Genomic DNA, 14,376 nt, shown 5'->3' with positions numbered 1-14,376 from the left:
ATTATAATATTTTGGGTAGATGTCCCTTTCCTCATTCCATGTGTCAAGTTCAGATTATATGTCATTAATACAGTTTATGAAGCTTGGTTTAGCCTTTTTCTTCCAAAATTTATTGATATTTGTGAGTAGGTTTAGATAAATAATTTTGTAATGTGATGGATGTTCAGAGTTGCATAGTATCTTGTACGTGATACGTTCTGTCAAAATATTTCTTCTAATCTTGAGTGGAAGTGTTGAACATTCTGTTTGAAGACCTATGATAGGTGTTGTTTTAAAGGCTCCAGTGATGATTCGTAGAGCTTGGTTCTGTATTATGTCCAGTTTATGTAAAGTGTTTTTTGCAATGTGTCCAAAGATATGGCAGCAATAATCAAATTTTGATCTCACTAAACTTTGGTAGATTTGCAGGAGAAAGTCTGGGTGAGTACCTTTTCTGCCACACGCTAGTGATTTTATTATGTTTAAATCTTTGATTCCTTTGCAAGAAATGTTTTCAATATGAGCTTTAAATGAAAGTTTGTTATCAATAGTAATTCCGAGAAGTCTTATTTCTGTGACTGGAATAATTTGAATAGTTTTGTTTGCTAGATTAAAACCTTGGAAGTTGTATTGCTTTCTCTTTCTTGTGATGTACATTGTTTTACATTTGTCTGGGTTTAATTCAAGATGTAGGGAATCAATAGTTCTTTCCATAATGTCAAGAGCTTCTTGCATATTATCGTGGGCAGTGTCAATATCTTTATTTGATGTATATAGCGCAACATCATCAGCAAATTGGATGGATTTTGTTGATGGGGGAAGTTGCTTATTTATTTCAGATATATATATATATATTTTAAATAGGGTAGGGCTCAACACACTTCCTTGGGGAATCCCTCTATTTGTAAGCCTAGAGTGACTATGTTCTGGAAAGAATAAGGTTAATGTTCTGTTCGTCAAAAATTTATGACAATGTAGAATGAATTTGTTTGGTATTCCGAATTTGAACATTTTGATTAGGTAGTAGCTCAGGTATATAAACTTTATCATAGGCTTTTGAAATGTCTAGTGATGTCAATATGGTTGTTTCATTGAGAGAAGAGGATGTATATATATCGGACATCAAACTAATCAAATAGTCTCCACATCCCCTGCCTTTACGAAAACCGTACTGTGAGTTGGGCACAATTTGCATATTTTCCACTAGCCATTATAGTCTATTTTGACCATTAAATTCATGACTTTTAATATGCAAGGAATCAATGAAATTGGCCTATACGCCTTTTCTTCATTTTTATTTTGGTTAGGTTTTAGAAGGGCTATAATTTTAAAATGTTTCCATCCCTCTGGTATTTCAATTTTGTTGTTCCATATATTATTATAAACTGATAACAGAAATTCTAATGCCTCTATTGGTAGTTTTTTTATCATAGAATATGCTATGTTATCCACTCCAGGTGCAGTATCTCTCTTTTTTAGCTTGATTGCTCCTAATAGTTCCTTAAGGCTAAACTCTTGTTCCAGTAAATGATTAGTCTCAATAATATTAGGTTGAATAATTTCAGGAGCTTGCGATACGTAGTCAGGTACTATGTGTTTCATGAATCTGTCACATAAATCAGAGTTATTTTCCATCACACTTTCAAAGTTTTTGTCCATGTTTTTCAAACTTCTTACAACTTTCCATGCGTGTTGTGATGATTTTTTCTCACTTATTGTTTGGCATGTTTTAATCCATCCTTGTTTCTTTGCATCCTGAATAGTCTCTCTAGCTCTTAACTGTGCTTTATGGTAATTATTGTAGTTTTCATGTGTCATATTTAATTTAAATTTTTTGAATTCTAGCCTCCTTAGTGCTACTGCTTTTGAGCACTCATTTGTCCACCAACGCTTTGTTTGGAAATTATCTTTATTTGGGTCGCTGAAGTTTGATTTAACATATGGAATCGACTTATCTGCAGCTCTGTTTATCATGTTTATCAGTTCAACACCTTGATCTTTGTGAGATAATTTTTTATGGCTTCTAATTCTTTATTAATTAACTCAACATATAAGGTCCAGTTTGCTTTCTTGTAGTTTCGTTTGGTATTGTTTATATGTGGGTTTTTACAATAATTTATATTACTTAAATTAATGGTCATAAATATTGGGAAATGATTACTTCCCATGGGATCCGTCCCAACTACCCATTTTCCTATTTTCCTATGTATAGCTGGTGTTGCAAAACTGAGGTCAATTACAGATTGCTGTCCATTTAATGTGGGTGTAGTTGTATAAGATTCATCATTTAATAATATGAACATTGATTTTGTGTAATGTTTTACAATGTCACTACCCCTAGTGTTATTTTTTGCACAATTCCAAAGGGTATGGTGTGCATTCATATCACCACATATAATGACATTACCACTGTCATAGCAGAATATATTGTCAGACCAGAAATTTGGTTGAATTTTGGTATTCGTACAATATATATTGAAAATTGTAATCGGTATGTTGATGTTGCTTAACTCGATAGCCATTAGTTGAATTGAATTTGTATTTATTTCTTTTATTTATTATCTTATAATCTAGTGATTTGTGTAAAATGAAAGTGATACCGCCATATCCATCATTTCTGTCAGTTCTTAAAATGTGGAATTTTTTATGTGTTAGTTTATCATTTTTTCCAAGCCAAGTCTCTTGTATTATACCAACATGTATGTTGCTTGTATCAAATATGTGCATTAATTCAGGCCATTTTGGAATTATTGACCGTGCATTCCATTGTAAAATATTTAAATCCTTAACATTAAATTTTGTTGCCATTTTGTATGGTCTAATTTGATAGGCCTATTTATTTTAATTCCTTATTGTTCTTGAGTGTTGTAGTTGCCTTTTTCTTTAAACTTTGTCGCAGCGGCTTTGCTGTAATTGAAGTTAGGTTCGTCTTCATTATCAAAAATGTAATCATGCAGGTGTTGTTGAAATAGTTCATCTATGTTTTCCATATTGTTACATTCTTTGAGTGATATTTTAAGTCGCTCTATTTTAGCCCTGAGGGTCCTGGATAACCAGGTTCGGTCAGAGGTGGGGATGTCAATTGTTTTGTTTTTTGACCATACATCAATAGTATAGGATGAAATAAATAAATTTGCCAAATTTTATCAATATATGCCCATAAATAAGTAAACTACAACAATTTTCATTTTCTCCATAAGAATAACATGGAAATTTTTAATTAAACTATTTTTGAATTTTCTCCGTGACCGTTAGGCATACAACAGCGCTTCAATATACTAAATTATTTCTTTTTTTAAGCGCTACAAAACGTTTTAGAAAGAAATCGCAAAATCTTTTGTTTTTAGGTTCAAAAAGGGGAAAAGCCCATTTTTACCCCATAAAACCCCCCATAATGCCCCGTTCCCATGGTCCGATTATGCTGGATCGCGAACTCGTTCGAATAAACGTAGGTTTACACGTTTGTACCAAATTCATCAAAATTGGATCATTTTTGCTCGAGTTATCGCGCTAACGGACACATATATATATATATGAATTTGAACGGATGGTGTTTTTGGCCTCAAGGGACCTCAAAATGAAAAATTAGATCGGTCTCGGGTCCAGGTCTTACCATGAGTACTACGGTAATAGCTTATTCCCTATATGGGAAATTCGCTAAAAAGTAGAAATATTATAGAGTGAGATTAGGCCTCCCGGGGATACTCACTATAATCAAAAACGCGCCAGGACCCTTACGGCCAAGCCTAAAGGCTTACCGTGGTGTGGAAATTTGGGGCATTTAAGCTCTTTTGAAATTAGGTAGTTAAATACAGTTGAAAGGTTGCAGCTATAGTTTAATCATATGCCTAGGTAGTGTATACTCCTCCTCATTTCTCTCCTCGTCTTCCTCCTCTTCTTCCTTCTCCTCATCCTGTTTCTCCTCATTTTCCTTCTCCTCTTCTTCCTTTTCCTCCTAATCCTGCCTCATCTCCCCCTTTTTCCTCTTCCTCCATCTCTTCCTCTTCCTCCTCTCCCTCCTCCTTTTCCTTCTCCTCCTCTTCTTCCTCCTTCTCCTCTTCTTCCTCCTTTTCCTCCTTCGATTCCTCTTCCTCCTCCTCATCCTTCACCTCCTCCTCCTCCTCCTCCTTCACCTCCTCTCTCTCCTCTTTTTCCTTCTCCTCCTCTTCCTTTTTCTCCTAATCCTCCTTCATCTTCCTCTCTATCCCTCCTTCTCTTCCTCTTCCTCCTCCTCATCTTTCACCTCCTCTCCCTCCTCCTTCTCCTTTTCCTCTTCCTCCTCCTTTACTTTCTCCTTCATCTCCTCTTCTTCCTCCTCTGCTCCTCCAAGTAAAGTATATTTAATTACATGTACTACACAACCTTTGTTTTAGTTTTTCTTCTCTGATATTTATTTATCCTTATGTTCTATGTTGTCGATAAAGTTATTAGTTTTCATTGCTATAAAACTGATCATAATAAAAGATCAATTCATTAAAATAAGCAGTACAATCAAATTGTTCCTTTACTGGTAGGTATGTAACTTTTTTTACTGTAGATTTAAGCAACCATGTTAACTAATTCTCATCTAACTCCTTTGTAAAGTATAACTAGTTGACTATAGCAGTCCGTGGTCATCTAGACAACTAAGCATAGACATTAACAGAAGGTAACCAGGACAGTAGATTGTATGAATAGAAGATAATTATTAGCACCATACAGGAATGTAGAAAAAAGATCAGAGATAATACAAATTTAACATCAATGTGAAAAAGGATACATTAGAGGTTGTATGCTGAAAAATCTAAACATGGAGCTAAATTGAGTAACTAAAGTCGACATACATTCTAAGCTCTCCTCGATTACCTAAAGACAAGGTTGAAGAGAGATGGAAATACACAGACAACGGCTATGAGGTAGTTGCAGAGGTATGTTTACAGTTACAAAAAAAAGGCATATACAGTAGATTTCAGTTAACAAAGCCTTTGATATTGTAACTATGTAGTTAGGTAAACAGAAAACCGTTAACGCACACAATGGTTATAACAATGGTTTTAATGTAGGCAACGACAAGATATACAGTTAACAGCCGAGGTAGTGATTAAATGTTTTTTCATAAAAGTCAACAGGATGTTACACCGGAAACTACAATCGGTGGTGATAAGGCCAAAACGTATCATTATTAGTTGTCATATGTACAACTCTATAAAAGTGATGACATATTAGAACAGTACAATTATTAGGTGTAATACAATATAACATGTGCAATACAGTGTAGTACAAGAGTAATACTGTACCAGTTTACAATCAGCAGATAAGTCATTGAAATCAGTTACATTAATTACTATAAACTTGGTAAATTACTCTGAGTTGTTTCTTGCTATTCAACACCTCAATAAAAATAAGCACTAAATAGAAATTCATCGACACCAAGAAAAAAAGACTTGTTTTGAGCTGTATACATAACTAAGTTAAGGTTATGTCACAATTCGGTAGAAACATGTTACACAATAAATACCAGATATAAAACAGTTGGGTACTAATAAGATTCAACCTCTGGGGTCATACACAGACAGGATACTTCAAAACTAACACTCAAAATATTATCCCTGTCCGGGGCGATCGCCGTCAGAGAGTGGTAGGATTCGAACCCGCAACCTCTGAGTTGAGGTAGTGCATATGTTTGCATTAAAAAGTAGCTGTCAATAGTTGTTATGCCGGAAAGATTACGTCACTCACATATCAGGTGTACTTTGTACAGTAGTACAACTCTACAAAAGTGTTGTTGTATTAGTAGGATGTATAAGAATACAGTACAAGTAATAGTGCTCAAGTTTTAATACATTGGTGTAATCTGTTATAGTGTATCTTCAGTTCATTAGTCTCAAGTTAATAGATAAATTACAAGTTACAGGTAAGTTATTGAAAATTATCATTAATTAATTCGTTCAAGTAAGGTTATCATTACCGTACTATAAAATCATTTTGATCAGGTGTTCTGTAGATGGTTTGTTTCTTGTTATTCAATACCTCAATAAAAATTAGCACTAAATAGAAATTCATCGACACTGGCACTCCAGTGTCACAAATAAGAATTAATAGACTTGTTTTTGTACAAATTAAGGCTATGTTACGTATGCATTACGATCTTGGTGGAAAGGTAAGGTTAGGTCTCTTGACAGGAACATGACGTATATTACTCTCATCGATAACTAGTAAGATTCAAACCCATCGACAGGCTCTCACTAGACCGCTAAGCTCCCTGTATTATACCACACAGAATATTAACATGATCGGAAATTAGAAGATTCACGCCCGCAACCTCTGGGTCTCATACTAAGCCTTGTTAACTTCCTATACCATTCTAAAACTCATTGACTGCTAAGATTCAAACCCACAACCCTAGGCTCATATACAAACAGTTAACAACACTAAAAATCACTCCAACCGGATATGATACAAACGGTGACTGGTAAGAGTTGAACCCATAAACCTCTAGGATCAAGAACTCACACTACTCCCACTACATGTTGTGTTGTACATTGTGTTGATTGGTAAGGATCGAACCCGTGAACCTGTGGAACCATAGGTTCGTATACAAACGGTTAACTATAATACAACACCATAACAACAAAAAAAAACACCCCAACCATAAATGGCACGTTTGGTGATTGGTAAGGATCGAACCCGTGATCCTGTGGGGCCATAGGCTAGTATACAAACGGTTAACTATAATACAACACCATAACAACAAAAGCAAACACCCCAATCGGAAATGGCACGTTTGGTGATTGGTAAGGATCGAACCTGTGATCCTGTGGGGCCATAGGTTCGTATACAAACGGTTAACTATAATACAACACCATAACAACAAAAGAAATACCCCAACCGGAAATGGCACGTTTGGTGATTGGTAAGGATCGAACCTGTGATCCTGTGGGGCCATAGGTTCGTATACAAACGGTTAACTATAATACAACACCATAAAAACAAAAGAAAACACCCAAACTGGAAATGGCACGTTTGGTGATTGGTAAGGGTCGAACCCGTGATCCTGTGGGGCCATAGGTTCGTATACAAACGGTTATTGTAATACAACACCATACCAACAAAAGAAAACACCCCAACCGGAAATGGAACGTTTGGTGATTGGTAAGGAGTAAGGATCGAACCCGTGAACCTGTGGGACCATAGGTTCGTATACAAACGGTTAACTACGATACAACACTATACCAAAAACATCCCAACCAGAAATGAAACGTTTGGTGATAGGTACTTGGTATTTAGTGAATAGTTAGGATTGAACCCGTAAACCTCTAGCTCGTACCAACGCTCATACACAGCCAACTGCTAGGATGAAACATTTACACAACCCCATTACCCCTTAGACATCTCAAATACAGGGTGATTTGTACTTAGTGTGACAAAATTTTTTTGATGTAAGTACAAAGTAAATGAAGTGTGATGATGCATATCAAATTGTTACAACTCTCAAAATTAGCGTCCCAAACAATTATTTTATGTTTTTCAAAAATAACCATGCTTTTAAACTTAATACAGCGATTTATCAATTACCTGTGTATGGATTTGAGTAGATAATGTCATTTTCGTGTTCTACATTAAATTTTGAATAAGAATAATGGAAAATGACGGAGGATCAGTTGTAAAAACTCCATTGTAAATAGATTCAAAGATAAAAATTAAGATATTTGATAAAAATTTTAAAAACAATGGTCTATTGCATTTTTCACACCCTTTATACAAGAAAGTGTCGGAATATGTTAAAAACTGCTCCATTTTATAAGCTTTCCAACCATATGCTACACTATTGAGGTTTAGATTTTTTTTGTTTGTTTTAGTGGTTTGAACACCAGAAAACAGGGAACTTTTTTACTGTTTTTACTGTTCAAGCTGAAACAAACATACAACTTTTGCTTAATACCTGCCGACTTTCTATGTTTTACATGTTAAAGACACCATGCTTTGTAGTCTTCAAACCATTAAAGCGTACATAAGCAGACATAAACCTCAATAGTGTAGCATATGGTTGGAAAGCTTATGAAATGGAGCAGTTTTTAACATATTCCGACACTTTCTTGTATACAGGGTGTGAAAAATGTAAAAGACAATTGTTTTTCAAATTTTTATCAAACATCTTAATTTTTATCTTTGAATCTATTTACAATGGAGTTTTTACAACTGATCCTCCGTCATTTTCTATTATTCTTGTTCAAAATTTAATGTAGAACACGAAAATTACATTATCTACTCAAATCCATACACAGGTAATTGAGAAATCACTGTATTCAGTTTAAAAACATGGTTATTTTTGAAAAACATAAAATAATTTTTTGGGAAGCTAATTTTTAGACTTGGAACATTTGATATGCATCATCACACTTCATTTACTTTGTACTTACACCAAAAAAATTTTGTCACACTAAGTACAAATCACCCTGTATACATAACATCCATGAATTATAAATTTAACATCCAACATTTGGTGGCCTTTACAAAGGCCGTTTTTTATACTCAACGGTAAAGTTCCAATTAAGCCCTCTTTTAGCTATTTTTAACATTGGATACATGAATTATCATTTGTTTCGCATTTGTTATAGAATACTGCATGTAGATATGTATGAAATAAAATAAGAATGTTTTTTTTACACACACTGTATATGTAAATCGAGGTTTTCATTTACCACTATAAACACTGTACCTGTAACTGCTGTCATAGCTCAATGGCTAAGGCGATAATCTATCTCCTACGAGACTCGGGGTCGATACTCGGTCATGGTACACACTTTTTATCCATAACTAAATAAACAAAAATAGTTGAATAATTAATTTGGTATGTTATACCTACATATAATTACGAAAACTTCCCTTGGTATGTTAAATACCTACATATGATTACGAAAACTACCCCTAACGACCCCTAACAGCTAAGATACTACCCCTAACAGCTAGGAATTAATTTATAGTATCTGTGTCGTGCCATCTCGGACAAGTGCTATCTCGGCCAAGTGCTATCTCGGCCAAATTCTCGGAACTAATATAAGGGTGGTGAGTTAATCCCCTACCGCCGACTAGTGCTATCTTGTCCAAAAACTGTTCATTGATAGTCTTATATTTTATTAAGTCAGTTCAACAATGTAATGTACAACAATAATGTAAATTAACGCCTTCGCATAATGCTCAAAGTCTTATGGTTCAATTTAAGCAAATTGTAGTAGGACGCGGGATTTCTAGGAACAGCCTAGAAAGATTCAAAATTGAAGTCATGTCGTCTTCAAAATTGGCCAAGATAGTACCAATTAGTGTGTTTAATCAACTGTAAATATGCACTGGCCGAGATAGCACTCATTTCTTAGGAAATTTGGCTTTGGCCGAGATTCCGTCTCCCGAGCGCCGCGTCCCCCGAGCGCTGAGTCTCTCCAGCGCCAAACGGTTTACCTGGCATAATCTGACAGTTTTGACAGTTGAATTGGAATTCACAAAAGCAACGAACCGCAGTAAAGTCGTGTGCCCAATTGAGCATTGTAGGCGGGTAGGCCTAGATCAATCTTGAATTTAGCCACTTTTATAATACTAGAATGATTTGGTTTAACCACAGACGATCACGATAGACCATTATACTTAGTCTTTAGGTATACTTTGTCTATGGTTTAACATTACAAATAAGTCCATTTATATAAAAAGCGGCCTTCTGGCTTTTTTATTTAATAAATTTTACATAAACAAAATTATGAACAACAAATGTTTAAAAATGAATAGGTACACTCTTTAAAGAATTAAGGAACTGTTTTGTAAAAAAGTTAAACTAACAAATATATTCATTATTCTTAGAGGCACGAAATTAAGCAGGCGTCAACACTTTAAACTCTAAAAATCTACGGATCTAATCACTTAGATGGACATGTGAAAGAGGCGAGGACCTAATAAATTTGTCGTTGATAAAATATGAAAATAGAAAAAAATACCCGAACCAATAATAATTTGAATAAAATATGCAATAGGCCTTATTAAATTTTTTAAATCCAAATTCCAATTGTATTTATTTTAAATTTTCCTATTTTATTAGTGAACCTCTTTCACTAGTCTAGTATTTCGATGTTATTAGAACTGTGTAAAAAAAATAACTCATTATATATTATAATACCTTTAGCATAAACTTAAAATTGAAATTATTTAAAAAATAAAACTACCGCCTGTTATAATTTGGTACAACCATATTGCAAATGCAATTATTGCATGCTAAGTTTAGAACTGGAATTGTAAAAAATTGTTTTTAAATAATACTAGCTGGCCCGACAGACGTCGTCCTGTCCTAATGTGGTTTTTATGTCAATGCTTGTTCATTTTCAAGATGAGCTCGTTCGCACGGCTCAATCACGTCCTGGTTGAAGTTCGTTCGCTACGCTAACTCGCCTACATGTTGAAGTTCGTTCGCTACGCTCACGCACCTTTTGGTTGCAAATTAGCTGTTGTCAATAATAATAATAATAATACTGAACCCTGTTGGTAAACCTATTAACTTTTTAATGCTATTGAACATCACAGAATCAAATTGTTTAGTTGAACCAGCTGTTAAGATTCTTTAATTCCATTTAAATATGAGTAATCATAAGGTTAACATGGGAAAATTCAGAGCCACTGGGGCGGGGCCAGGTCCAAATTCACCAACATTTTTGGGGTCGTTTCTAATGTCCAAATTCACCAACTTTCTACCTGGAGCAGGTACGATATTTCTCCCGGCGGGCGGGGAAGGAATTCCCTCCGTATAGTTTGCCCTCGCCTGCTCCGTCTCGTCTCGGCGAGAGTGTACTGCTTGCCCTAATAGTACTGTTTAAAAGCTGTGATTGTTTCAGCTTGCAGTTATTCATTAGAACATAATAAATAGTAGACATAATAGTGGGATGTTATTATTAATTCGTGCGCGTATATTGGTAAGACGTACAAAATAATGATAATTCTTTTTTTTTAGAAATCCGAACCATATTTGATTAATTTACACATAATACAAGTACATTACGTAAAACCAATTTTGAGCTATTCTATACTACAAAAACATAGCACGGTAAAAATATACGAAATGAACAGATAACAATAAATACACAAATATATAAATAAATAAACCTTCTAGGTACATAGGAATATAATTGGTTTGTAATCGCCGTCAATATTTGTATTGTTGAATTGTCAGCAGTTGCTTATCCCTCGGTGAATTGTCAGCAGTTGCTTATCCCTAGGCGTCTAGCAGTGCGATTCAATATCCACTTATGTATTCCTAGATAGATTTGAATATAATCACAAATCAAATCTAGTAATACAAAAAGCGGATTTTATTTTATTTAAACTGTACATGTTATAAAGATTGTCAATAAATAAATACAGTAAAATAAAATAGTAAACAAAACAAGTTAGAAAAATGTATAAAAATAAAAATATTGCAATTATGAATTTGCAACCGTAAAGAACAAAAAACAAAAAAAATATTGCTGTAATAAAAAAAAACCATTCAAAATCTATAATATGCATAAAGTACAGTAAACAACAAAAATGTAATTAAAAAGGTGTAAATAAAGAAACTGAAACAGTTTCAAGTTCATCATGTGGTTAAAAATATCAATATAAAAGTAAGAAACGTATATTATCGAACAAAAAAATATCTACATTAAGACCGCATTTCAATTTAAAATATCCACAAAATATACTAAACAGTGCAAATGGAAGTCACGAACAATTAATAAGTACAATCAGGACACATGCGTAAATTGCCCAGTGCTATAACCCAGTGAAAACTATGTAGGCTATAACAAAACATCTCATTTAAAATCAAAAATTGTATACAGAAGTTGCATTACACAACAAAATTAAAAATTAAATAAAAAGGAACGTAAACAGTGATGAAATATAAAATCAAGATAAGAATAATATTTGACTGCAAACAAAATGATGTACATCAAAACCGCATTTCAATTTTAAATATTTAGAAAATATACTACAGTTTCAATCGGAAACACGAAAAAATAAGTAAATTCATGAAACACATAAATTGTCCGCAATAACCGGATTTAGCCGCGTGTTCTCTTAAACTCTGCCACTGACTGAAGCCGTTACTACATATTGTTTCCTTCGTATTTCACCATTAGTGTATTTTCCTTTGAAGAAAGAAGTCTTGCTCGTCTTTCCCTATATTGTTTGTTCCCAGTTATTTGAAGAGGTTCGTGAACTGATTGGAGCTTAATATAAACAAAGGTCTGGGTGGACAACAATTGCCTTGTAAACGTGAACACTACTGGGTGGGCCTGATAAAACTTGTTCTTGAAATGGGAGTAAAACTCTCACATGGGTTTGTTGTAACAGGCTCATCGGTAAAAGAAGCCCAGATGTGAGGTGGGAATATGGCGTCATCAGAGTATATGTATCTAACAAATAGTCCATAAACTGCTGGATCCTATCACTTCCCGGCATGTCTGATATAAAGTTTTCTGCGAAACTGTCGCCAACTTCATTATGGCTTAAGAATGGCAAGCCAAAGATGTGCCGCAACCAAGATGATTCTTCCGCTAAATGCTGTTCCTTTTTGACATTCCTATAGGTTTTCACCAAACCCAAGTTTTGGATTTTACGGTACCTGCAAAATGTTTCTGGTAAATACAGGTAAACATTTGATTTATGCGGTATGTCAATAACTCAGAAATAGTGTTGCGGGCTTAGCAGGTTCTTTACAATAAAAACTTGGCGATTTTATAGTAGCTATTTTATTTACACTAATTATTCTATATTTACAGATATTAGAATTACCTAACACCTAGCTAACCCTATTTAAACCTAGCTAAAGCCTATTCTAATTTACAATGATTCTACTTACAGCTAACCTTTACAGGATTTATCACTACTTCTGTTACAGCACTGTCACTACACTGTCACTAGTGTCACTACACTGTCTCTACACCGACACTACACTGTCACTGCCACTAGCACTAGCACTGGTCACTGACACGCGCTTGCTGCGACGATTCTCGGAAGGCTCAACTCAACTCAACTCAACTCCGTGTGCCGGAAGACGGTCCCTTATATAAGCTTGCCGTGGAACATTCTAGAGACCCCTGGTAGCCTAGACAAAGGTGTTTACGCCGTAGAAGTGTAGAAGGTTCTAGGGCCCCTATTGAGGTAGTCCGTTGACATGGGTCTATTGTCTATCCGTGGTGCGCTAGGAGAAACCCGGGTAAACAAACAACCCTTTTGAGACGGCGCCTGGCTATTGTTGCGCGGGGCTCCTGACTTGTAACACTACCCCCTCCTTAAGACTGTTCTGTCCCAGAACAGATTTCCCCTGAAGCTTGCGATCTTCTGGTCCACCGGAGGTTCCTCATGGGTTGTATACGCAGACCACAATTTCGATGCCAGTGTCCTTAAAAAGTTCCCGCACCATATTTCTCACAATCTTCCATTCCAGTCCGTCATAACCACATCCCAGCCTGGGAATAGCAAGCTTTTTTATTCCAATCCGAAGGAGCTTGTCTCGCAGGTCTTGCAGGCTTTTCTTCAACGATTCGTAGGACGGCTTCTGGCTTGACGTCTCCTTGGTTACGAGGTAGAACAGATGCCGTCCATTACGCTTCAGGTTAAGGGTGGTGCCAATGGCGGGTCTCTGACGCTCGAGATCTTCAGTCCCTCCAAACTTTTTCCTGAAGACTGTGGCTATACCTCGCGACGCTCTCAGGTCTTCTGCTACGCAGTGGGCCAAGGCATATTCCACTGGCAAAGTGAAGAGGTCCTTGTATAACAGCCTCGGTCCTTCATTTCCACGTCTCTCAGGCACGATGTCTCTTGGCTCGGTTGAGAGGTTCCGAACTTGCTGTTCCTCTTGTTTGCCGTGATCCCCGCTGTAGGATGCAAGCATGTTGAAATGGACTAATATGGGTTTGCCGTCTGGTTGCCTCTTAATCCGATAGATGACGTCATTTAGACGGGAAATAACTTCATAAGGTCCTTCCCACGAGTTCTTGGAGATTTGGCGAATATCCACGACGCCTTCGGGGATTGTGTAGCCACACGAGGTCTCCAGGTCTGAACCCTCCTTTCTCGGCCTTCACGTCGTACCTCTCCCTCATCCTGTCACTTGCTCCAGATATGTTGCGACGGACTTTCTCGTCCATCATCTTCCCGTTCTTTGACAAGGGAGCCACATCCTGCACCGATGATCTTCCTTTATTGTCCATCTTCCACTGCATAATGTGCCTTAGGTCTGGGTCCCCCTTCCGGTCCTCTGAAAGCTTCTCGTCCTTTTCGTCGTTAATAACGATCACACGACGAACCGATGCACTGTAGTCTTCCTTGCGCGCACAATGATTGCCACTGTCTCCACATTGTCTTCTGAAGAGTGCATCCGCCTTCTTATGGCCCGGC

The 14,376-nt window shown here is 36.0% G+C and overlaps 2 protein-coding genes across 2 annotated transcripts; both read right to left on the bottom strand.

The window, feature by feature from the left end:
• Positions 1-3,902: 3,902 nt before the first annotated feature.
• Positions 3,903-8,693, bottom strand: LOC128999221 (cilia- and flagella-associated protein 251-like). Its single transcript, XM_054425617.1, has 3 exons — positions 8,678-8,693; positions 4,223-4,302; positions 3,903-4,157 (listed from the first exon to the last, which is right to left on the bottom strand). Exons 1-3 carry the CDS (start codon positions 8,691-8,693, stop codon positions 3,903-3,905), a joined length of 351 nt encoding a protein of 116 aa, XP_054281592.1.
• Positions 8,694-13,336: 4,643 nt separating this feature from the next.
• Positions 13,337-13,870, bottom strand: LOC128999213 (ADP-ribose glycohydrolase OARD1-like). Its single transcript, XM_054425606.1, has one exon. The coding sequence runs from the start codon at positions 13,868-13,870 to the stop codon at positions 13,337-13,339; it is 534 nt and encodes a 177-aa protein (XP_054281581.1).
• Between the last annotated feature and the right edge of the window lie 506 nt (positions 13,871-14,376).

This window comes from Macrosteles quadrilineatus, unplaced genomic scaffold (assembly GCF_028750875.1).
Source record: "Macrosteles quadrilineatus isolate MER2022 unplaced genomic scaffold, UCM_ALF_1.0 Scaffold_1__1_contigs__length_201487025, whole genome shotgun sequence".
NCBI classification, from domain to species: Eukaryota; Metazoa; Arthropoda; class Insecta; order Hemiptera; family Cicadellidae; genus Macrosteles; species Macrosteles quadrilineatus.
Note: the sequence above shows the minus strand (reverse complement) of the source record. Positions and strands in the feature narration are given on the sequence as shown.